At 39.2% G+C, this 25,239-nt stretch overlaps 2 protein-coding genes across 2 annotated transcripts; both read left to right on the plus strand.

Moving 5' to 3' along the window:
• The first annotated feature begins 2,650 nt into the window (after positions 1-2,650).
• Positions 2,651-12,110, plus strand: LOC139716275 (uncharacterized). Its single transcript, XM_071627843.1, has 9 exons — positions 2,651-2,786; positions 4,708-4,855; positions 5,707-5,845; positions 6,539-6,805; positions 7,612-8,163; positions 8,807-8,962; positions 10,049-10,141; positions 10,441-10,600; positions 11,494-12,110. The coding sequence occupies exons 1-9, from the start codon at positions 2,756-2,758 to the stop codon at positions 12,108-12,110; spliced, it is 2,163 nt and encodes a 720-aa protein (XP_071483944.1). The 5' UTR covers positions 2,651-2,755.
• Positions 12,111-19,261: 7,151 nt separating this feature from the next.
• On the plus strand, positions 19,262-24,097 carry LOC139716276 (uncharacterized). Its single transcript, XM_071627844.1, has 5 exons — positions 19,262-19,390; positions 19,771-19,917; positions 21,174-21,287; positions 23,315-23,426; positions 24,081-24,097. Exons 1-5 carry the CDS (start codon positions 19,262-19,264, stop codon positions 24,095-24,097), a joined length of 519 nt encoding a protein of 172 aa, XP_071483945.1.
• The last annotated feature ends 1,142 nt before the right edge of the window (positions 24,098-25,239 follow it).

The raw sequence follows: 25,239 nt of genomic DNA on the forward strand, positions 1-25,239 counted from the left end.
AAATTGCGTCAGATGTGGTGACTGTGATACTCGGTCGAGCGTCTAGCCCCCCCCCCCCCCCCCTCCTCCGAGCTCTTGTTTTCTTTCTACACCAATTTGAAATGAATATCAACGTGCAATAATATACAAATGATGCACAGGATAGTGTGCGTTAGTGGAGATGTAGCGCACTCGAGGGTATTTACAATATTGTGAAACATGCACGAGGCGAAGCCGAGTGCATGTTGCACTCATTGTAAATACCCGAGAGTGAGCTGCATCTCCACTAACGCCACGAAATAATCCTGTGCATCATTTGTTTTATAAAATGGGTCGAAAAGTAGCAGCATTTTTCACGTACCTTTGTGGGTCAAGATGTCCGAAGATGTTCGTCCCAAACATTTACGCACGTCGCACTCGGAAATCCCGCACATATAAGTACTGTACGGATAAGAGTATACGTACGCCACACATGTTATGCACAAGACAGGCCGGCCGGCCGGCAGCCCGAACTAGAAGTTGTTTACAGGATTGACAGCGCGTTATGCATGCATTACAATTCAAAGGAGCCGCCGCGCGCACAGACGATCGGCAATAGGATAACACGCAGTGCAATGGGACTAAAATAACCAACGCACACGTGACTCATTTCAGCGCTTCCTATTGGCTACATTCTTGAACCCATTTTATAAACTCGGATATAATAAAGCGAGAACGAGCAAGTTTGGACTGCAAAAATACAAAAATTTTCAAACTCGCTCGCTCCGTCGCTTCCACAATGACTTTTATTTTGTTGACTTTGGTTCCTTGCCGGCCATCAGTTATTCATAACGTAATATCATAACAAATAGAAGGAAAGTTTACACATTACTAAGGCATGGCTCGACACTAACTTTTTTGTTTGGTGGCCCGATGGGGCCACCAAAATCCTAAATTTCAAATTTTTGGTGGCCCGAGAAAAAAATTTGGTGTCCCGAAAAAAGAAACAATAAAAAACATTAAAAGTCCCTTTTTTTTTAATGAGTCAAATATTTAAGTTTTATGATAGTAAGAATTAGAAGATGGACATATCTACTCATAAATAAACTTCAACAAACTTGCAACACTCACTCTCGGGCACTCATTCAGTCCTTTTCATCCATCCTTTAAACAAATTTAACTGCTAATTTCCGGCGCAAAAAGTTACGAATTTATTGACATACTTTTCATTTTGGTGGCCCGAACCAAATTTGCCCTTTTTGGAAATTTGGTGGCCCGACTTTCATATTTGGTGGCCCCGGGCCACCGGGCCACCGTTAGTGTCGAGCCCTGACTAAGGTATCTCAAAGACGCATATGCGATAACATTCAAACCTACATTGTAACAGTCTTCAAAAGAACGCATGCCCATGGTTTGTGGAACATACAAATCACCTTCCTCTAGATGTAAAAGGAAGGAAGAAACTTATTTCTGAAATATAACATTACTGTGACGTTCCTATTGTGTGATATTTTTTTCACGTTGACAGTTGACAGTTTTTGTTAATGGGATTTATATTTTTCCAGACTGTAAATGATAAGAAATAAGATTTGATTGCTAAAAGCGCATTAATAAGATAGACAGCTGACGGGAATTTTGGAATTAAGGGACGAGGTGACCCCTTAGTTTTACAGAATAATGATGCCGAACCTCTATTTTTGCATTATTTCTGAAATAAATTTCCGCGTACTTAGCCGAAGCTCAATTATCATTATGAAAAAGAATGAATGAACGAATGAATAGATGAATTAAGCTACGTTCACACAAACTTAAAGTTAACTCTCTCACTCTTGAAAGATCAGCGTCAACAGGTATTTAAATCGAATTCTTTCATAAAAGGTGGTGGGGGTGGTCGACCAGGGGATTGGTCATCCGGGGAGTTGTCGTCCGGGGAAGTGGTCCTCCGGGGGAGTGGTCCTCCGGGGGAGTGGTGTGTAGAGTTCTGTGGTGGTCCTCCGGGGGAGTAGTCCTCGGGGGGGAGACGTCCTCCGGGGGAGTAGTCCTCCGGGGGAGACGTCCTCCGGGGGAGTAGTCCTCCGGGGAGTAGTCCTCCGGGGGAGACGTCCTCCGGGGAAGTTGTCAGGTGGGAGTATACTGGCGGACTACCCCGTGGTCAGATCTCTTGGATCCGGCAATATTTGAAATCAGCGCCCCAAAATACCCCTATCTGCAAAATTTCATACTTTCCGCCGGATGTGAGCATTTTGACGTATTTTTGCTACATATCTGCCCTACTAGGAGAGTTGTCCTCTGGGGGAGCAGTCCTGGAACCTTTCCCAGCATTCTAGAATAATTATAATATCTGCCGGTGCACCTATTTACAACAAAATGACATCTTGCAGGCGGCGGACTGCTCTCTCACGGTAGGTCCCTACTTCAGTATAACATTTTTTGAATTTCCCGCAGAAAACATAGAAAACACATGAGTATCTGTATAGGACCCTACTCGGAACCAATGAAACACGATGTTGGACTTGTTTACTTCCGCGATTACATCATGCGCCGGGTTTAGAAGGTTGTGATCACGTGTGTTAGCAATACTGGAGTAGCATTCATCGTATGTGTTGTAGCTGGTGCCGGTGTTTTTTGTACGCGGTGAGGAGCGAGCTTCGTCGCGTCGGATCGGATATAGAGAGAAGCAGACACGAGCGGATCAGAGAAATAGACCCGGAGAGACTGCTTAAGCTTGGAAAAATGGTTGAATTCTCATTCCCCCTGCCAAGATTTCCGACCTAGATGGTTATAGAGGGAAGTCAACATGATCAGGGTCCTTCAGAACCTGCCGCATAGTAAGTTTCAACCATGTTCTCTACTAGTTAATGTGATAAACAATCATGGAGATTTCTCCTGTAATACCGTAAAAGTGGCGTAACGTTAGACCTATAGCTATACAAGTATACCTTTACTGACGTTTTATATACTCGTAGATGGCAAGGTCAAGACAAGGGAGCTCGGCGGAGAGCCAGTCTTGTACTTTGGTATAGGCCTAAATTGTTACCTTCAAGACTTAACACGTTTTTTTCATTTCCATGCCAAAAAACAGAAGTAAATTTACATTTATTACAGGTATGATGTAGCCGTAGGGCCTGGAGCTCCCCAAGGGCTAGGTCTATTGTATGCCAATATAATGCCATGATAATAAATTATATCCAAATTGCATAAACTGACCTCCCGGCCCTTGCTCCCTGGTTCCCTGGCTCAGGATTAGATCCGTTAAATGACCCTCTCTCTACAAGTCTTTGACTTTCTGGGTGTCTATTTACATCACATGTACCGCAGGTAATTTAGGTATGGCACCCACATCAATGTTCGACCTCCCTTGCCAAGGTTTGACCGTGCACAAAAGCATATATAGGTTTCTACTTGTAGCAGGCGGTCGAATTTTGTATGGTGTTGTGGTTGAATTATGGGCAGCTTGCTTTAATTCATTATTTCCTCCTCGCACTATTATACACTGTACAAGCATTATTTAAAAATGTAGAGGTATTGATGTGCTCTAAGTCTAAAGGATTATCATTTATTTTATGAATGCACATGTGCTCTTTTCTATGCTGTGTAGACAACTTAGAGTACAATCCATGGCAATCCAGGGGTTTACATGTAGGGCCATTGCACATTACATTTATGACCTGAAATTGACACTTTAAGTTCTGTTTTGTTTTGTTTTGTTTTGTGTGTGTGTGTGTGTGTTTTTACAGAATATGGTATGGTTGGGTGTCCAACACATCGACCACCTAATGTTTTTCTATCAATAGAAACATGATAAGTCTCACAATTTGCCTGAAATTTTACTTACATGTGGAGAAAATACTCCGGATTCACAAGCGCGCACCGAAAATGCGATCTGAGGTACGCGCTCTAGATGGCGGCTTCGAACGCGTGGGGTGTTATTTTTTCCGCACTCAGTTGCCCTGTACATTGAAACCGACCACCCCTGCCCTCAATAACATTATGGTACGTATAAAGCGCACATAAATGCGTTTTGCCGACAAGCTGTTGTTTTTTTCTAACTGTCATTTTTCCCCCCAATATTATTTGAATATATTTGAATCCTTCAATTACTTTTGAAGGACTGTTTGATGAATTTAAATTGAATTTCATTAGGAATCTTGTCATCATAATTAAGATAAATTAAATGAGTCGGCAATTGAAAATAAGTTTCATTACAAGTTTGTCTGGTATGAAATTTGTTTGACCGTACGGCCGTAGCTAGCGGGCGACAAAATGATTACGTCATGTGTGTGCATGAAGCAGCGAAGGTTGAAAGAGCAGCGTATAAATGACAATTTTGTGGTCAAAATAATCAAATTTATTACGGAAGGATACTCTACATCTAACGAGTCAGCAGAGGTAGTTTAATACATGAGAGAAGTAGATGTCTAGGTCTAATTAGATTTGGCTAAATTTAGGTAATTTAGAGCGAATGCTTGTACACTTGTTTTCGCCTCATTTTACTCGGTAGCATAGCCCAGTGAAGAATCGAACTCCATTGCGCGTAGTCCCATGCGTACATTTTCGTTCTGTATGCGCAGTGCCATAATAGAGGGTGGTCGGTTTCTATGGACACGGTGGATGTGTTTGGCACCTACTACTGGGATTCTTTATGCCCATGTGTAGATGGTTCAGCTTCCCAACAATGTCAATATGAAATTTAAGGAAGGAGGAAGAAAAGGTATTCATTTTATCTGGCCCTGCCCTTTATCTCTGCAGAACTCTTCAAGACCTGCTACAAAGGTGGATACCACTGGGCCAACCGTGGTACGGCCGTTGCAGAGGCCCAGCGCAAGAGATGTCAAGATGGTGGGGCTGTGACGGATGCTGTTGACAGGGCCTGTGGTCTGCCTGTCCTAAGATCATGGTGAGAGCTTGTGATCAACAATGGCTATTATTTTTATGAAGGAGACTCATTATTGTGTAATGAGGCCTGACTTGCTGCGACATTTAGTCCACCTACATGTATGGTGTGTTTCAATCACAGCAGTTCTTACACAGCTTTGGTACTCTATGACCAAACTTCAGCATATTCTGAAAATCATTTCAGCCTAGCATTGAAAGGACAACAGTTATGTCATAGAAGAGCTAAAGTGTCTAATGTTATCATAAATCTGTCATTTTGTTTGAATCACAATTCGCTTCTTTGGACAACTAGAAATTCATTTAGATTTAGAGAATTTGATTCATTAGTTTCCATAAATGAGACAGCTACTTTATGGCACACTTGATGTAGTTTTCAAATTCATGAAATTCTTCCGTTGAGATGTTTTCATTGCAACTGAATTGATTAGTCTGTTCAAGAGAATGATAAACCTACGATGCTAATACTCTAAAGTTGTGGCCTATGAAAATTTTAATGTGATAACTATAGTTCGTATACTTTAGGCTTGCCACTGCAGCAGTGAGACACCTGTTTGATGTATTCATTGACATGTCAATGATGTGATCACTGACATGTATACTGAATATATGCATTTCAAGTGCACTGGTTCATCAATTTTCTGATATGTGTTGATGAAGTTAAACATTTATTCTAGGAACATTCTACATTTGATAGGATAGCTGGTACTTCTCATAACTTTGTAACTTGTGTTACATCTGCATGTAGGAACTCTCTTTGAAAAGGTTGGTTACTCAAGATTTGTCTTATTTGTGTCAAGTGCTCACACTCTTGTTGTGTCTATGACCTCCATTCTATCTTGCTGATTGTTGTAGGATTCACACCAGTAGCCATGCAGACACAATTGGTAGCCACAAGCAAAGATCAGATGAAGAATGGAGGCGGAGTTTCAAGCAGAAGATGGAATGGGAATCATTCAAGAGATGCCATTCATACCATGAAGCTGTTGGATGGGTAGGCTGTGCTCTCAATTTGGGTTTTCATCGACAATATTGTATGAGCAGGAGAATGAGAATAACACTTCCACTTTGTCCCTCATGCATACACCCCTTGATCTCTAGACTACTGTATGTTACAAGTATTATTAATAGAACGATTTGCATTAGGTTTGAAAGAAGCAATGTCATTCTGCATGCTTCTATATCTGTTATGTAATTGTTTTGTTCCTGAGATGGCTTCACTTTTTTAAAGAATAAATGTTTTTGAACTGGTGATGCTTAATGAGTGGGAAAGTATTTTAATGATTTTTGTCTTCTATTCTGTGTCATCATTGTTCAGCGGAAAACATGATAAAAAAGCTGTAGATGGTCCTATTAGATGTATAGCATGCCCATTATATATTACACACTGATAAACTGTTAGATGTAGTGTAGATGTCAAAGTTACAAAGGGAGTGTTCGGGAATAAGTCCTGAAATTTAACATTGAATGCAGTAACAATATGTTTTGCTGTCTCACAGTTACATTATCAGGAATCATACACTGTTGGTGAAGTTGAAGTGCTGTCATTGTTTGAAATCACAGCTGCCTACCAGGATGAAGATATTGGAGACATAGTTTATGAAAGATTTCATTGTGATGTGTAGTCGTGTGCTTTTCATAATGTTGACATGAACAGAAGGAATCAAAATTTCCCCATGTACTGCAGGGTTCCATTATAGTTCTTGGACTCCAATTGGGCCGTCTGATAAATGCAGGAACGACAGGAGACCAACGCAAAAAGAGTGATAGCCTCCAAGGTTCTGTTGTCAAGCTGTTGCCATGTGCATCCCAGGCCCATCCTGTATCTACTACTCAGAGCATCCTCCCTAAGAAAAAGAGAGAGCGGCGAAGGCAGAGTTTTGAGAGCTGTGGCTCTTCATCCCCGGAGTCAGAGTCTGATGCTTCTAGTGAAAATGATGCCTGGAATGAAGAGGTAACACCCACTTTGGGCTTTACTTCAGCATCTTACACCATCCTTAATTGCATTCAGACAAATTCCTAAACATTGTCAGACCAAATGCAGGTTGAGTCCTCTTGAATTGCACTTCACAACTACAGATAAAGTTGTCGTCATTTGGAAAACATTTTGCACAAAAATAGAGAGGAAAAGGCTGCGGCAGCATGAAATGAGAGGTCGTAATGATTAAGCTGACATACCGGTAGTCAAATTACTCTACGTAACAAGTGCAGCTTTTCTTCATCACACAAAGTGGCCTTGTAACGGCTCAGTACATAAGAGCACAGACGATCGATCCTGAGTTCCCTGGTTCAGTTATCATGAGGGCAGCAGTTTGGATCCTAGGCAAGGTACTTTATTCTCTTTGCCTATTCGTGGGAGGCAATATAAAAGATGCTGGGCAAATGGTTGTGTGCATTCCTAGCTTTCCTAGTGGCCATATGCAATAAATCCCAATTCATTTCTACTGAACGGAACAGCAGCAATCCAAAGCATTCTTAGAAAATTTCAAAATGTACATCATGCAAATTGGCTCATACTTCATGTGACATTGAAGCTGATAAGAAGGTGGGACGAGAGCAGTAACGTTATTGAATGACCATTGTTATGAATTAGAAATTATGCGTTTTTAAAAGACAATGTGCAGATGGATTTCATAAAGAGAAATTATGTTGTGGTATTATTCAGTGCAGTTGGTGAAACTTGTGCCTGCAAGAAAAATGGCCTCTGAGTTAAATCATATTTATAAGTGTAATCTATGTCTGTTTCTTCTCTTAATGCAGCTTTCATCAGATGGAGTGGTATTCTTGAGACCCTCCCCTTCTTCTTTTCCTTCTTCTTCTCCTTCATCCCATCCTTCTTCCACCCCAATCATCCACACTATCCTCAAAACCAAACATTCTTCAGTCGATCCATCTAGCACTGTAACCTCCTCTTCTTCCTCTTCCTCTTCACACACATCCTCCCCCTCCTCCTCTTCCTCCACCACCACCTCCTCCACCACCTGCCCTACTGCTTGCTCAACCACCACTTCCTCCTCCTCCTCCTCCTTCTCCTCCTCCTCCTCCTCCTCCTCCTCCTCTTTCTCATCCTCTTCCTCTTCCATTGATGCACCCTCTTTGGCTGAGTCTCTCACCCCAACCTTTGATCGAGTCACACAGGAGTGCTGGGGTCAGGTCAATAACATGATTGGAATTCACCTGCAGTCCCAAGGGGATGAGGATGAGGCGGTGCAACATTTCCAGGCATCAAGCTCAGCAGGATATGCCAAAGGCCAGCACAACTTGGGCATATGTTATGACCAGGGAAAAGGGGTACCCCAGGATTACAAGCTGGTAGGTTCTTAACCCAACCAAGTGTAGCTCTGGTGTCCCACATCCAGTTGTATATCGCTCATGGTATATTGTAATCTCTTTCATTCATTATTCTAATGGCATATAAATGCACACTTGAAACACTTTGTACATAAACCTGTACTGTGTAATATTACATGTATATCCATATCAGGGTTCGGTTGTGCCCTTGTAAATAATATATATATGTTGTTTTCCTTATAACACTTCGCCTTTCTTTGATATTATTTTGTCTGTATTCTGTAGGGGGACTACATCTAACAAGCAGTGCTTCTAGTAGTCCCCTCCAAATTTGTACATGTTGTAATTTTATCAAAAAATATCATGAGATTTTGTATTTATTATACTCTGTATAGTTATGATATAATGTCCACTATGTGTTATACTCTGTATATTTATGATATAATATCCACTATGTGGAATATGAATAAATTTCAATTTCAATTTCAATTTCAATTCCTGTCCCTTTGTGTACCCATGCACATAGTTATGATTAGCGAAGCCAATTCACTGGCAAGACTTCTAAGACTTACAAAATAAAAGCACTTGTTGGTATCAGGTCTTGTGATTATTCATTCAACTCATGATGTTCAAGTGAATTACCCCACTCCTTGTCTTCTCTCAGGCTGCAGACCAATTTCGTCACGCAGCCCATCAGGGCCACCCCCATGCACAGTACAAGCTGGGTGTGTACCACCTATATGGGCAGGGTGGTGTAGAGCAGTCGGAACAACAGGCTATTGCTCTCATGATGAAGGCTGCTAGTGCTGGTGTCACCCAGGTAGATGGCCAGTAATTCTATGGGATATATCTGGTTAATGGTGTGACTGGCTTTATATAGCAAGAATATGTGACTGCATTCAACTGTCAATATGCCCATCAGATTAGCAAATGATCCTTCCATTTCCATCACTTCAGTTCCATCAGAATTGTTGAATTTCTGGATATACTCAGACAGTGTGAAATTAATGACAAACATTGCCAATAATTTAGACCCCATTTACTGTAAGTGAAAGGGCCCGGCTTGGCTGAGGCCGAGCCCAGCCTTCATTTCACTGTAAATGCGCAAAAGGCCAAATGCGGTACCAAAATCAGCCGCGCATTTGGCCAACCTCTGGAAGCCGCGGCCGAGCCCGGCCTTTTCTCACTGTAAACGCAAACTGGGCCAAATGCGGTTCCAAACTGCAACTGGCGCACTCCCAGTAATAATCGTTTGTTTACAATCAGAGTGCCACTACGACAAAATATTGAAAGGTTTGAATTAAAAGCCTGGATAGAGCCCTCCACTGTAAACGGACAGAATTGCGTGGCCGAGTACTGCAATTGAGGCCAGGCTCAGCCTGGGCTCGGTTGGGCTCGGCCCATCCCTGCATTGTAAACGGGGTCTTATAGTCTGACATGCTCCTCATTAGCAAGCATTATACAGGTTCTGAAAAGCAAAGGACTGATTGTCGTGGAAAATGAGGACTTGCATGGTTCGTATGTTGCAGCTTGTGCTGTTGTAGTGTTACTTAGATCACATGAATTGGACCTTCAGTCCCAAATTGACCAAGAAATGACAATGATAAGATATAAACTCAAGGTTTCAAGGACTTGAATTTTTTCTGCAGTACCAAGACATTGTTCATGTTCATGATTTCAGTGAATTTATATGCCATCCTTAAGGAGTTTTGAGGAAAATAGACATTAGTTTATGAAAGATGAATTTTTAAAGTGCTTATATTGAACATTAGCAGTGGATGTACATTTCGATGATGAATGTGCCATACACAGGATTTGATAAAGAGACTTTAATGGCAATACTATACACAACTTCTTGTAGGCAACAAAATTTATACATGTTTTCGATATTTATGTACTATTTCAGGCCCAGTCCTACCTTGGTGTCTACTTCATGACCAGAGAGGTTCCTGACTCAAAGAAAGCAGTTCCTTACCTGAGAAAAGCAGCTGCAAAAGAGGTGTGTTTTTACATTTCATGTCATTCAGTGAATTCAGTAGTCTGCTATTTAGGATCCTTTGTAACCTTTTTGTGAATATGGTAAAAACAAAGAAAGCAAACAAACTCATACAGTGATAACTTTTCCTGTTAATCTAAAAAATGGTGTGATAGAATGTTTGATTTAGAGTGCAATCTCACACCACACTCTAGTTGACCTAAGAGTACAGTTACATGGACAAAATTGTAGAAGTTTTATTAACATTGCAAAAGATTACCCTGAACAACTACCACCTTGTTGTTTTTTCTCTTGCCTTGTAGGAACCAGAAGCACTGTATCACTTGGCTGTGTGCTATGAGTTTGGTTGGGGAGTAGTACACAATGAGGCCAAAGCTGCCAGCCTCTACCATTCAGCAAGCAAACATGACCATGCCCCAGCTCTGTATGCCCTTGGGATGTTTTACGAGGAGGGACTTGGAGGTTAGTGAGAGAAAGCAGTTTCATGCACCAAATTAGTGAACTCATGAATAAAAGACGTAGAGCCCAAGTCCTTCTGAATGGGACCAAATTACTCTTCATGTAATAATGGCAGATGGATTCAGTTCATTCAGTGTACTTATGGTGTATGCTTGCTATTTGATGGTGTGATGGTAGAATTATAAATGTGATGTAAGTGTGCTGTAAAAGCAGAAATTTACGTGAGGAGAAATTTTTTGCTCTTGGGCAGGTAAGATGAATTTTGCTTTTGTTTCATTCTGTGGAATCAAAATATAAAGTAGTAATATGTATAACATGCACAAAGATTGCAGGCTTTCATTTTTACGCTAGTTTCATGTCCTTCAGAATGTGTGAAAATTTCAACACTACAAAAGTTTCTACTTATAAAATATGTTGTACATTTGAATTTGTGATTGTATAGTTTTCAATGTAGTTAAGGTTTTCAATAATGGTATAAGAAGTCATTGATAATTTGTAGGGTCATTGATAGTGTATGAATTACATTTACATATGCATCCCAAGGTCCAATTTAAGTATGGTTGGTGTCAATTAGCAATGGAAATTGCTTATGTTTTACAGAGTGATGCATCTTTCTGTGTAATGTGCTGTTTATTCGTCTCTATGTTTTGGTATATTTCCATTTTTTTGTGGACAAAAAAAAAAAATCATTTACCATGGCATGTAATAAAATAAATGAATCAGTGGAATTAAGAACTGAGTATGTAAAGTTCAGGGGATTATTTTTGATAATTTTAAGCCATATTGTGACAGCAGGCTATACCTCTGCTTACATGATTCCATTGTGAATGTTTTGAAAAAAAAAAAACAACAACTTAACTGCAGCCTCACTTTTTATTGTTTTCATCTTTGTACAGGATTACCTGTAGATGAATGTGAAGCACGAGCACTGTACTCCAAAGCAAGTTCTCTTGGGTTTGAGAAAGCATCACACAGACTTCTAGAGATAGACCTTGCAAAAACCAACAAGAAGGCACCTCCACTCCTCCAGCTAAACTCAAGTCAAAGTTTTGACTCCTTAATCTCAGATTCTTCGGAGAGTTTCTTCTCCAGCATCACTTCTTCAGGCTTCATATCGCATCCAGAGGTTGTTCACATGTCACACAGTGCCCCTGAACTTATACCAAGAAGAGATGCGACCAAGACCGCCATGAGCAGTGGTGATGGTGGAGATGGTTCTCATATTCTCCACAGTCTATCCTACCTTACGCTTGTGTTTCCTCAAGTACAGAAGGGATGGTCTGTTAGCAACTTTAAAGATTTCTTGGGAGAGAGGAGCAGCTTCAGCATTGAGGATCTTCCAGGTCAGGGCATGGTCAGTGAGGGTCACATGATAAACCAGGGTGATAGGAGGGTGAGATTTCAGGTGGGTGGGGTGGCGGAGGATGAGTTTGCCCCCAACTGGTGCGATCCGATTGACTCCATGGTGCATACAACATCAGTACCCTTCAGACAGGCTGCTGTTGTCATATAATTGGGCTGATGAGTGTTGACAATAATTAATGTCAGCAAACAATCCTTAATTGTTAGTAGTGTATTCTGTTGTCATATGCCATTTAAATTTCTTGTCATGGAAGTAAATTCTTTTAGTGGGTGTTTGTTGGTGGTCAAGATTAAAAGATATTTAAAAATCCTGGACCAGGACATGCTATGAATTAATTTTACATGAAATGCCGCTTTTAATTACCTTATTAAGCCCTGGCAAGTTATATCAAAATTAGAATACAGCTTCCCCATATGATGGATGGAACCGTTGAAATTGCTAAACCATCAGCATAATTTATACGTTGTCCAAACTTGAATGTAAGATATACTTACAACATGAAACAGGTCTCACAGTGAATAATTTTGAGAATCCAAGATAAGAGTTTACTACTTATTACTAGTCTTTATGCCAGACTGGAAGTCACATACCCATTGAAGACTCATTTATCAGATGAGTGAAATAGGCATCCTCGTATGTGATCTCCACAACTTACAAACTGTTTTGCATGAATATTGGGAAACAGGGAATTGATTATCTGGAGACCAAACTCTTTAGACACTAACTGGTACATATGGCATCTAGTATGTGAATACAGTCTGTAGTGGCTGTACCTGCCTAGGACTTTTGTATTTTAACTCCTTTGCAACATGCCAAGATAGGAGCTCAAATAAACTTTGACCTGTTGAAGACTAGCCCTAAGTAAAATGGGGCTGGTGTCTTTGGGCAATGCATGCTATACAAAAGTGTAGCAAAATCAGTTTGTCCTCCACAGGTTAAAGTGTAAACTGTGATGTGAATTCCTCATTAAGGTAAAATTTTTGTATGTAATGACATGATTTTGCACACAAAATCAAAAGAATTTGTGGTGATTTGTGGACCTTCTAATGTACAATTTTCCCAGACAACACTGAAGAACAAATATGAAACATTGGGTAATGGATAAGTTCCTCACCTTGCCTTCCACTCTCAGTGTTGTTTGAGTGCATGCTTTGAGCTCCATGAGTAGGCTTGCAAAGTGAGATGCCCCCCCCCCCCAAAAAAAAAAAAAAACCAACACAACAACAACAACAAACAAACAAACAAACAAAGCAAAACAAAAAACCCTGCAGATTTCCCACAAATCTGTGTAAAGATAAGCCTTCACCTCCAAACAGAAAATACTGTAATATATACACAAAGGCAAAAAAGGCAAGTATTTGCTGTGTTTCTTTGGCGAAAAAGAAAAATCAATGTTAAGAAGTGCTCTGGCAATGCTTGTGTGTTTAGTATGCCAAATTTCTTTTGTTTATGTTGTTGGTTATTGCACAAAATATAGTTAATGGCAAGCATACAGTTATGTCAGTGTGTGGTGCATGTATTTTTGCATGCAGGAATTTAGATACTGCACTCTTGGGCAAGTCCCGGCAATATTGAGCTCCTCTGTGTATAAGATTTGTTTTGTTTATTCAGTATATACAATGTAGTAGTATCCTTTAAAGAGTCCAATGTTTTTAAGTGTTCAATGTTTTGGCAAGCATCTCCTGTCATTTCAAGGGAAGCCAATATATTTCTGTAAGAATTCTTATTAAGTGCCGTTGTTTACCTCCCCTTTTATTTATTTATTTATTTATTTTTTTGGCTTCTTATAGTTTGATAAATGAAAATGCCATCTTTAATCTCTTTTATGATGTAACTAATCAATTGTCAAACAGTATTCGAAAGCAAGAGATTGTCCAACCTTCCTTACATAATGTTACCAAGCATCACAAAATCTAGAAAAAGTCACACAGGTCAATTTCACAGTAGGTCTGACAGTACATGTGTTTGATATGATATTTCTGTTATCTAAATTCAAATTGTGACACTTCTAAGGATAATGTGAAAGTAGGTTTTACCAAACATACATATTTGTATGTTTCTTTATCTTGCAATGTTTTTTTTTTGGTAACTTTCCTCTTGTGAGCCAAATGAAAGATTGAACTAAAGCCTTTTCAAAACAGTCTGCAGTAGCACTGATGCTTTGAAATCATTACTACAGTGTGCTTAGCAAGCATACCAAGTTTCAGGATAATCTGATAATGCTTTCATTGCAGTTGCTGTGGCATTTTGTATCTTTATGTGTGTGTGTGTGTGTGGGTATCACACTGAATCAGTCAGTACACTACAGTAGGCAGTAGTCTACTTTAAAGCCATTTTTCCAAGCATGATAATGATAATACATGAATAGGTTGGACATTCCACCACTTTGGTTAATAACATCCAATAATTATCATAAGCGATATTTTTGATTAAGCTGAGAATCTCTCTGACAGTCTTGGTCAGTAACATCCAATATTGATGAATTATACTTGTACAACTGTTTTGAATATTTTACAATCCATGAATAAGATAATTCTAACTGGTGACGTTTTGTTGATTTTGGGATGCAAGGTTACAAATGTATTCTGCATCTGTGAAATTGAATGCCTACCTCTTGACAATTGCACAATGATTACAGAGTCCTGAAAACACAAACAATTCCAGTATTTGATTTTATAGTACTTCCCATTTTTGAAATGTGATGTAGTTGATGCTCTTGATCTACTTTTAAAAAGTCAAAGCACTGTAAATATTTGTCTTTGTCCTGCTGTATCATGACTGTAGAAGCTCAAAGTTGATGCTATGCATCTGTGTGAATAATAGACTATGAAAAAGCAAGTAAACAGTCATTCATTTACAATGCTTCCTCACCCAAAATGCTTCAGACCAAGTCTTGTGCAGGGTTTGCTGTGCTTGTAATGTATTCTGTACATGTATGTCTATGACTGGTTTTGTTTCAACCGATACCTGTAGCTATACAGCGGACTCCCATTATAAAGAAGACGTCAGGACCGGCAGTTTTCTTTTGTTATATGAAAATTTTGTTATACCCGAACAAAGAAACAAAAATAAATAAATAAATTTTTACTTCGTTGTAAGTGGAATTTTGTTACAACCATGTTCATTATAACAGGAGTGCACTGTTCAGGGTTGTTGCATTGCCACTGTCATTGACATTCCTGTATTGAATTCTGTGCTTTTTGTCATAATGCTACTGATACGAGACAAGATGGAAACTCCTTTGTAGATATTCTATGCACCAATGCAGAATGCCGAGTGTCACTCTCGGCGTCACTCAGTCATCCTAATAATGCATGTAGTGTTATGATGCTGATATTTTTACCAAACGCTTTTGTCATCTTGGGAAGGATGATATAATTGTGACAATGAAGACAATAGATGTGGCACAATGCTAGCTGGGTAGAAGGAGCTTTGTCAGTATTGCCAAATGCATATTAGCTCATGCTGATATCACACTCGATTCATTATGTTCATCACTCCACATGGTTAGGTATGCTCAAGATTCCATTCCATGTTTGATAAACAGACAATAAAGCTGAGAAAGACCTAAGGTTGAAAGCTTCTACCACCAGCTGGCATCGTGCAACATCTATTGTCTTCATTTCACAATTACATATGTGTATATATATATATATATATGTGTGTGTACAATGTACATTTATGAATTACAAAATATGTAACTATGTAAGCCTTAATAGAAATATCTTTAAGATACTTCTGTCTTATATCATGGCATAACTGTATTTCTTTAAGTGATAATCAAAGTAAATCATGCTCAGTTCGATCCTGTTCTTTTGTAGACTGCTGCAGAGTGCAGCGCTGATCAGTATAGATTTTGCATCTGTGAGGTGAGATGTCGGCTTTCAAGCATGAACATTTCTTTAAATGTACACTGTGTATTGTGATCAATATCTGAATTAAAATGGAATTTTTAATTTAGCTTACCAGGTAGTACAGTGTACTTTGAATTGCTGCTTGCATAATGATGTGTGATTATGTAACAAATTGGCTTTGGATTTGACTTGATTTTACACACACACACACACACACACACACACACACCCCTCCTCCCCCCCCCCCCCCCCCACACACACACACATGCACAAGCAATGTCCAAACAGACAGCCCCCTCCATCTCTCATCCACCAAAGTCTCCAATATTTAATCTATTTCAATGTGCAAGTTTTCAACCATGGCCTATGTTTGGAGAAATTGAGATTTAACGCTGGCAGAAACTGTCACTTTTCTAACACAATGTCCATGATAATGAATCTATTTTTATATTATTGGTAGAGCTACCAGTATAGGATATAAATATATTCATTGGGAGGAGAGCAGCCCCTGATCAATGAACAGGCCCTGTCCTACACCATCGTTCTGGAAGAGTAAAAGTACCGGTACAGTATTATTTTGAAAACTTTCTTTATATTGGGCCACAGTACAAGCTTCAAAATCAGTTACAAAAGTTTGAGATGTTCACTTTGTCAAAAGTGTGTTTTAAGGTAATAACAACATGTCGAAGGACAGAAAGTTACAATTCAGCATTAAGTATTACCAAAAAAAAAAAAAAAAAATGATAAGTACCGGCATACTAGTATGCTGTTGTGGATGATGAACTCTGACTGAGAGGCAAGTGTTGTTTAATTCACTCTCTTAATTCCATACATAACTTGTGTGTGTATGAGAGTGTACATACGTGTGTTAAAAAATCTCCTTGTCTATTCCATCTCCCCCCCCCCCCCCCCCCCCCCCCCAATCTCTCACACTTCATTCTTGCTGGTCGTCAGTGTTACAAAAAAAAATATAATACTAGTAATAATAAAACAACAAAACCGTATATAGAGGGCGTATTACAATCGATTCAAGAAAAATTAATGCCAAATGCCGAAGCGCCGATACGGCGGCAAGAATTGAGCTCGGGTGACGTGAGTTGTGTCTTTGCAGGGAAGAATACTATAACTGATGGTAATTCGTCACTGATGCACGTGTATTCGTATAGACCGCTAGCTTCAAAACTTTTTTGTGTGGAAATCAGGCAAGTATAGAAAACACCAAAAGTAATAGCCGTATCAAAAAAATCAGAAATATAGATTTTTTTGTGCAGTCCCACGTACACATTATCATGTTAGTAGACTTGTGCCAGGGCTGGCACACAGATAGTTCATTAATTGTACTGTGGCAGTGGCGGTGTGGGAGCCCGACCAGTACCCGTTTCGCGTTCGTGCTGGTCGCAGTTAATGCTAATCATGCTAATACGGGCAAAATCGTGAAATAGGCCCCACCGCAGTGCGCGTGCACCCGTGCGTTAGCAAGCAAGGGTAGGTCCGACTCCTAGGGTTAGGCTTAGCTATAGGCTTAGGGTTTACCACCAGGGTTAGGTAGGGTTGTATTTATGCCTATGGTTAAATTGGCCCTTAGATTAGTCGAGGGACATTTAGGGAGTCCTTCCGAGAATAAAAAGTTGAAGATCAAAGCAAAAAACAGGAGAAAGATGCTATGCTATGACTATGTGCAGCTGTGGAAATCGGCCCCACCGCTGTATCATCAATCTCGCGTAAACGCCGCATTCACGAGTATTTATATACTGTGGAAGGAAGCCCCACCGCCGTGCTTACCTACCGATGAACACCACAAGGTGGGGCTGAATTCTCGAGTATAAACAGGCAAGCCGCCGTAGTATTAGTACGGACACGCCGTGGTGGGGCCTATTTCACGAGTATGCCCTATAATACGATCTAGCCAGGCTAACTGCGACCAGCAGCCCCAACGTACAACGTACAGTGTTGGGGCTGCGCCGTTTTGGCATCGATATTTTAATGTTGTACCAAACGGGTGCCGTTCCGGCGCTGTATTTCCTTAATTTTTCAACAAAAACTACTGGGAATACTTACATGGGTCGACTAAACCTAAATGATTCACATCGGCGACTGTTTGATGCATTACATTGCTTATGATGCAGAAAATGCTGTCTTATAAGGCAAATATCTTCAGCTCACCGATGCTCACTGAAACTCACAATCACTTGCACATGCGCACACAATGCAGTCAGTGCAGTGCATTGACAGCTGTATTACTCGCTACATGATGCATATTCACCGTGCGATGATGCATTATTCATATCCTTTTGCGTCTGTAACGTTGACGTCATTGTTTACGCATGCGTAGATGCGTACTGATGGATATACACGTTCAAAATAGCAGCAAAGCTCTCCACTAGGGCAGACCGCCTACTCCTAAAAAATGTGGAAAATTATGCAGTTTCCAGATAAATTGGTGAGAAGGACCAAGGCAATGGAGTAGTGTATATTTCATTTTATATTGTTACTGTGTTTATGATGGACATTTAGCCATGGTTTATTTGTGAAGTTGCCGTATATGTGGCAATAGGGAGTTGTTCGTGATTCTCACTTGAACGAAACTGCGGGGTAGCCGCCAGGACCCCGCCGCAGAGCGGCGGGTCTCCGGGGCTATAGCCAGGCATACTCTAGCCCGACCAGACGTGACTTACACTTGTGTACAGCGACAGGGCTGTGTATAGGTCTAGTCTAGTTAGGCATACCCGTGAAATAGGCCCCACCACTGCGTGTCTGTACTGTAGTAAATACTATGGCAGCTTGCCTGTTTATACTCGTGAATTCAACCCCACCGTGTTAACGTTACCATCCATGATTCACAATACTCAATAGTGCCCCGCCCAGGCAAGGTGTCTAACGTTTAGTTCGACTACGAGTTTAGTTTGCCTATTATGTACAGGCGATGATTGGTTAGGGCATGTGCATATCACATAACGGTTAGGTCTATGTTCCAAATCGCTTATTTCACGCAATTGAATTGAAGAGATTTCATGGCGGTTTAGAATTAGTAGTAGTACGTTGTAATAGACTGACTGAATCAACACTGATCAAGAAAACTACTTTATTTGGACAGTTATTTGGAGTGTTTCTACTCAACACTTCTCACAGTTATTGCATAAACTGTGGACATGACTGTTACTACAGCAAGCTGCCCATGATTCCATCATAATACCATCCAAAATTTGACCACCTGCTACATGTAGAAACCTATATGCTTTTGCGCATGTTCGAACCTTGGTGCGGGCGCCAATACAGTTTCTAAGACAAATAATAATGCATGCTTATACAGATACTAATTAAGTCCCAAAGGATTTGTTCATCTTCACTTTGGAATTCATGTTCGCTAGTTTCAACCTAGACTGCAATAACATGGTTTATTTGTGATGTATTCTGTCTCATTCAGATTTGCTGACACCTGCTGGAAGTATGAATGAGGTTATGAAAAATGCGCAGATCTTTCTTGATCTCATTCAGGCAGCTAAGACCCAAACAGCCCAAAAGTGGAATAGACAAGCGCTGCAGAGGGCTATGCAGTGGGCAGAGTACTTCGAAACAGTAAGATCGTGTAACCTTAAAAGATTAAAGGGGGATGAAACCCAAATATACTTTGCACAGGTGGATTGAGTGAATGCAGCAATATTAGTAGAACACATCAGTGAAAGATTGAGGAAAATCAGCTAATCCATTAAAAAGTTATGAATTTCTAAAGTTTTGATGCAGCCATTGCTGGATGAGAAGACTACTACAGTTTGTAACTTCACACATGAAGAACGATATAAACAAAATATGTAGAAAATTCAACATATTTTCACTTTTCTAGCATAATGAAAGAGATGTACTGTGAGAAAGCTTAATCAAATCATGGTTTTGTTATGCTCTTTGTGTGTACTGATCTCTGTTTGAAAAATAATTTTTTACCATACTGATCAATACAGGTTCACAAAAAGCTTAGTAGCAAGCCAGCTGCTGTCACCCAGTTCAGCAAAGGACTGCGCATTATTCATGCACAGCCTAGGGTTGCACCAGGACCCAATCCTACAACGTTTGAGCAGCTTTCTCAATCTAGGAGACTCCTTCTTAAGGTAAAATAGCAAATGATGAAAGGTTCGGGACCCATCAGAGGCCAAACTCTACTCCATGTTCAAGTGGTCTTTAAAGAAGAGAGCAAACTCAAACAAACAGAACATTAATATTTTCATCAAAACACCATGATAGAAGGAAAGAATGAAGAGTCATAATTTTGAGCTTTCAAATGTTTCTGCAAAATAATGATTATACTAGTCAAAGTCACATGCAAATTACACATAGCTTCAATGTGGAGCTGTTGTGGCTCAGTGAATAAGACAACAGACTGTCAGTTTGAGGCCTGGGGTTTAAGTCCCCTGGCACTGGTTTTGCACTCCGATGGACATGCAATGCAGTTGTGCTATACTACTTTGATAGGAGGGAAAATACTTTGTGAAATTTTTGCTTCCGTATTTGAACCAGATATTATCTGTAAAATGCGAAAAAGAAAAGATTCTGTTCAAGTGAAAATGCTGATAAGTCCTGGTAGATGATAACAACAAACAAAGCTAAAATAAGTCTGATAACTGTCAAACATCCTTATGATTTTGAATATTTTATATTTCTGCAGAAAGTCATAGTATGTATTAAAGTGTAGATGTTTCTTTGTACATGTACTGGTATACATATGTGTGGGAATTCCCACTCTATGTTTAATGGCTCTGATAAATTATGGCAAGACTATGGAAGCAAATATTGGTAGAATATGCATCATCAAAAGTGGACATAATGTTCAGAAAGTTTTTGATTTTTAAAGTTGCATGACTATGTTTTCCACACCACATTGATTTTGGTTACACAACATGCAAACTACACTAGATAAGGTGATGGTGCCATTATCTCAGAAGTCTACCACAGACCTGAATGCAAATCTTCCTTTAGTTAATGTACTCATTTAAGATTGTTTCAAAAAGAATATGCTATTTCTGTAGCATGAAAGTATTGTAGCCTTGTAGTAATGTAGCGATGTGACTTTTATGGAGGAGGGGTTTGAAGTTGCTAAATTATCCACTAACATTGTGATTATCATGATACAATATTTCATATGCATTGTTTAATCTATTTAGCTTGTATCACTGCAATCAATATCACTGTTTCATGAAAGCTACTTAAACTTGAGCTTATTTTATGTCCACTCTGATTAAGCTCACAGCATTTTGGGGGTCTTGAGTTTACTCTAATCCGCATTTGTTGAAATCAAGTTTAACATGAACTTCGGAAGTAACATGTTGGTATTTCTATCGAATGACTGATTTCCCGAACCTTTTTCCAGATTCTGCTTCAAAATCCATTCATCAGTGCTGAGCTGTACAGTCTGGTGCTGGACCAATATAACTATCTCCCACCCCTTCCTGATGGAACAACTGGCTTGGACATGCTAAATGAGGTAAGAGCTTAGCTGGCAGAGAGTATTATTTCATTCCAGTAGTGGCTGTTAAACAAGAAAATAAATTGACAATTTTACTAGTTTATGTTTGGATTTATTCATTTTGTCCTGATATTTGCTGTAGCTGCATATCTCATCAAACTTTGCCCAAATTGATTTGAATTATCACATTTCTTATTCTTGTATTAATCACAAAAAGTGATATGATTATGTATGTATATATTTATATATATTATATTGTCAAGGCTCAACACTATTAACTTTTTTGGCTGGTGGCCCGTTCGGGTCACTAAAATCTTCTAATCTGAAATTTCCGTGGCCCACACTAAAAGCAAAAGTAACAATCCATTTTCAATCTTAGTTGACTGATGGGTCAACAAAATATAAATTGGGTGGCTTGACACCAATCCATCGCTAATGTCGAGCCCTGCATATGTGTAAATTTATATGTATAGATATATACACACAAGAAGAAGTCACTCCCCCCTCCAATCAAAATGGCATAACTTAACAAAAATGTTTTGAGCAAAATTATGTGGCAGGGGTATTTCTACACTTATCGGCCAACTTCCACATCAAACTAAGAAAGATCGGTTTAGTCATGAATGAGTGACCACCCATTAAAGACAAAGTGGTCACTTTTCAAAAGTTACAAGAGTCATTTTTTGGGTCTGTAGAACATGTTTTCTGGTATATGTTTAAGAGATGTTGTTTTATCATCTATCTTTTGACCCCCTCACATCATCCTAACACTTTTCATGTGTTTTTAAGGTTAGGTGAGCACAATTTTAGGGGGAAAGGGCTAGTTCAATACTCTCTTTGCTGCAAAATTCATTCAGTTTATCTACAAAATTAACAGATATTGTTACCACCATTCAACAACACATGTTGTGTAAGGGAGTTGTTCTATTGTGATTGAGTAAGCACACTGCATAGATGGAGCAATTAAGAAATACTAAAATCTACATTAATGTAGCATAAGGGGTCAAACAATGGATGATAAAACAACAACAACACTTAGATATTCACAGACACCCACTTTTATGACTTTTGAAAAGTGACCATTTTGTGTTTAATGTGTGGTCACTCATGCATGACTCAACATATCACTCATTTTCACACAGAAGTTAGCCAATAAGTGTAGAAATACCCCCTTGGAAATTATTTAGCTCAGAACATTTTCATTCATAAGTTACACCGTTTCGATTGGGGGGGGGGGTACTTCTTTAGTGTATATATATTATATATATATATATATATATATATATATATATATATATCCATTTTCTATGCACATCCAATATATACACTCATTTTTTTGCATCCCTGCCAATCTCCCCTAAATTGTATTGATGGTAGAGTCTTCAATCTATACACACTATGCCATCTGTGCCCTACTGTGGAGTAGTCCTGAGGCACCAGATCAAAGATAAGGCTTTGAAAAACATTGTCAAAACCATAACCCGTTGAGGACGAGTCCCGAGTATACTCGGGCAGGTGTCTATGGGAAATGCGTGTTGTAGCAAAATCAGTCCATCAACAGGTTAAGGGGAATCAAAAATTTCCCCTTTGGAACGAATTCCCCTTGTGTACACCCATAGATGCCAAGTTAAAAAAAAAATTTATGAGTGAGATTTTCATGACTTGGCATCTCGGTGCGTGCACATGTGCGTGAGCGATGGAGCGAAGCGACTGAGCAAGGGAGGGTGTGGGAGGGAGGTGTCCGCCCTCCCACGGTTGGGAGCTTTTTAAGTTTGTAGCTCTTAATGGTGCATGCTGGTGCATACTGAAGTGACTATTTTTTACTTATTTTGAAAGACAAAAGGGAAATATGCCTTCAATTGCAACTCTTACTTTAATCCTTTCAGCTATGCTCCCAATGCGTGAGAAAAATGGGTGTCATGCGTGAGATCGTGAGACAGACCCTAAATGCTTGAGTCTCACTCACAATGCGTGAGACTTGGTAGCTCTGTATATTCCCCCTATGGATGCTTTTATATTTGCAATTTGAATTGCTTTTGTCCCAGGATGCTTCCGTGTGTGCGCATACCATAGCAGTAAAGGAGACGCTCCTCAAGATGAAAGAACTCACCTCAGAGACAGTTGAGAGGGTAAAAACTGGGTCATCTACCCTCAGAGGTAATTATAGCAGGTCTAGACCTACAATGTTACTTTGGGAATCTAGAATTGATGTTGTGAATTAACTCAGACTTGACCAACATCAACACCAGCAACAGTTGCTATACCAATAGTAATTGTGTTTCTGTGTGTCAGCTATTCTTTGTAAACTGTTTCAATTCCCTGAGTAAAAACTGAGGTAAATTGCTGCTACATTCTGCTGTACGGAAATGCTACCTATCATTTGAATTTTGATCTTGTTAAATAACTTGCCTGAAACTTCCTTTGTAGATAAGTATACATATATCTCATTTTCTTGATAAAATCTTTTGCTGGTACCACCAGTGGTATTAGTCCTTGAAAAGACTGCTAGGATGGAGGAGGATAGGTTACACTGTACTATTTGGAAGTTGAGAAAAAGGGCACTTTTGCTGACAATTAGTGTATTGAGTGTAACTCAATTAGTTCTGAGTGTAATAATCTTATGTAAGGAGTTGGAGAGAGAAATAGTATTGTAAGAGAGAGTTCTTTTTCTCTTTTTTTTCTCTTCACTCCCTCTCTAAGATATTCTGCTTGGAACAAATTAATACAAAAAAACAAACAAACAAACAACAGAAACGCCCCCTTTTCTCAACTTTCCTCTCTTACTGCTCACATCCTTGTGGATGTTTTCAGGACTCTTGGCTTTCTGAGACTGCCTTTATGATTTTGTAGGGATATTTCACACCAAATGAAAACAAAACCAATTCTGTTCTAGGAGATTTTTTTTTTTCAGTCAAAGTGTCTAATATGCTTTTCATAACGTGGTTTCGTGTCATTCTTGATGAAGAGCAAGTGGGTCATTTCACGTTAAGTGTACACTTTTTTTCTCACAGGGGGTCAAAAATGAAAGTTGTTGTTCGGGGAAAAAACATACAGATTCTAAAACCTTAGGGTATATTCCATCTATATCTAAAATTAAAGAGCGTCAAGTCCATGTTTACATCTTTAAATAGTTTCCTAAAATATAGTCACAAAAACAGGCGTCTGGAGAGGACATTTTGTTTAACAAGAAACACATCAGCTTTATCAAGCCTGTAACTGCTACAAAAATGGTTCTCTGTGTATCTATATGTATCTGTATTACTGATCCAATGTCAATGTACTCATTTAAACTTCAGTCTAGCCATATTTTGCCACAAAACTGATGTATCATGTGGCAAACTGAGATATGGAGGGGTAAATTGTATTTAGTGACATAAAAAAATTATAATTTTTCTTCGTATATAACTTCAAATTTGATGCACAGTGTTTTATTTAAGTCTAAATTATTTGTTGTTGTGTATAATGATTAAGTAATTGCAAGAACCAATCAGCTGTGAGCTTATAAACCTTAGTATATTCAGGGGTGTTGGAGAGGACAATTATTTAACAACAACCTCTACAATTATGAACACCAACTATATGAGCTAATATGTGAATTTATACGATGCATCAATCAGTTTTAACATTTCTGCATAAATACTCCAGATGTTATTGCAATGCTCAAGAGCCAAATCACATTAAACAGTAAAAAACTTCAGAGTGGACACCCAAGTACAGCTCCAATTACTTATAAGAAAATATTGCCTGAAAATTTTGAAGTTAACGCAAAATAACACGTTTATTAAGCAATGTTTTACTATAAAAGGAATGCTGTTGTTGTTCATTGATACATCATTGTTAATATTGTGGTCTTATTATCTACCCAATGGGAACTCTCAAAGAATGAATAACTGATAAGTTTAACTGATAAGTTCTGGAGAGGACATTTTGTTTAACACTAAAATTTGGAAGCAAGACTGCTGAAAGACCA

Source organism: Diadema antillarum, unplaced genomic scaffold (assembly GCF_040938485.1).
Source record: "Diadema antillarum isolate AM-2024a unplaced genomic scaffold, OU_Dant_1.0 scf00000063, whole genome shotgun sequence".
Classification (NCBI taxonomy): domain Eukaryota; kingdom Metazoa; phylum Echinodermata; class Echinoidea; order Diadematoida; family Diadematidae; genus Diadema; species Diadema antillarum.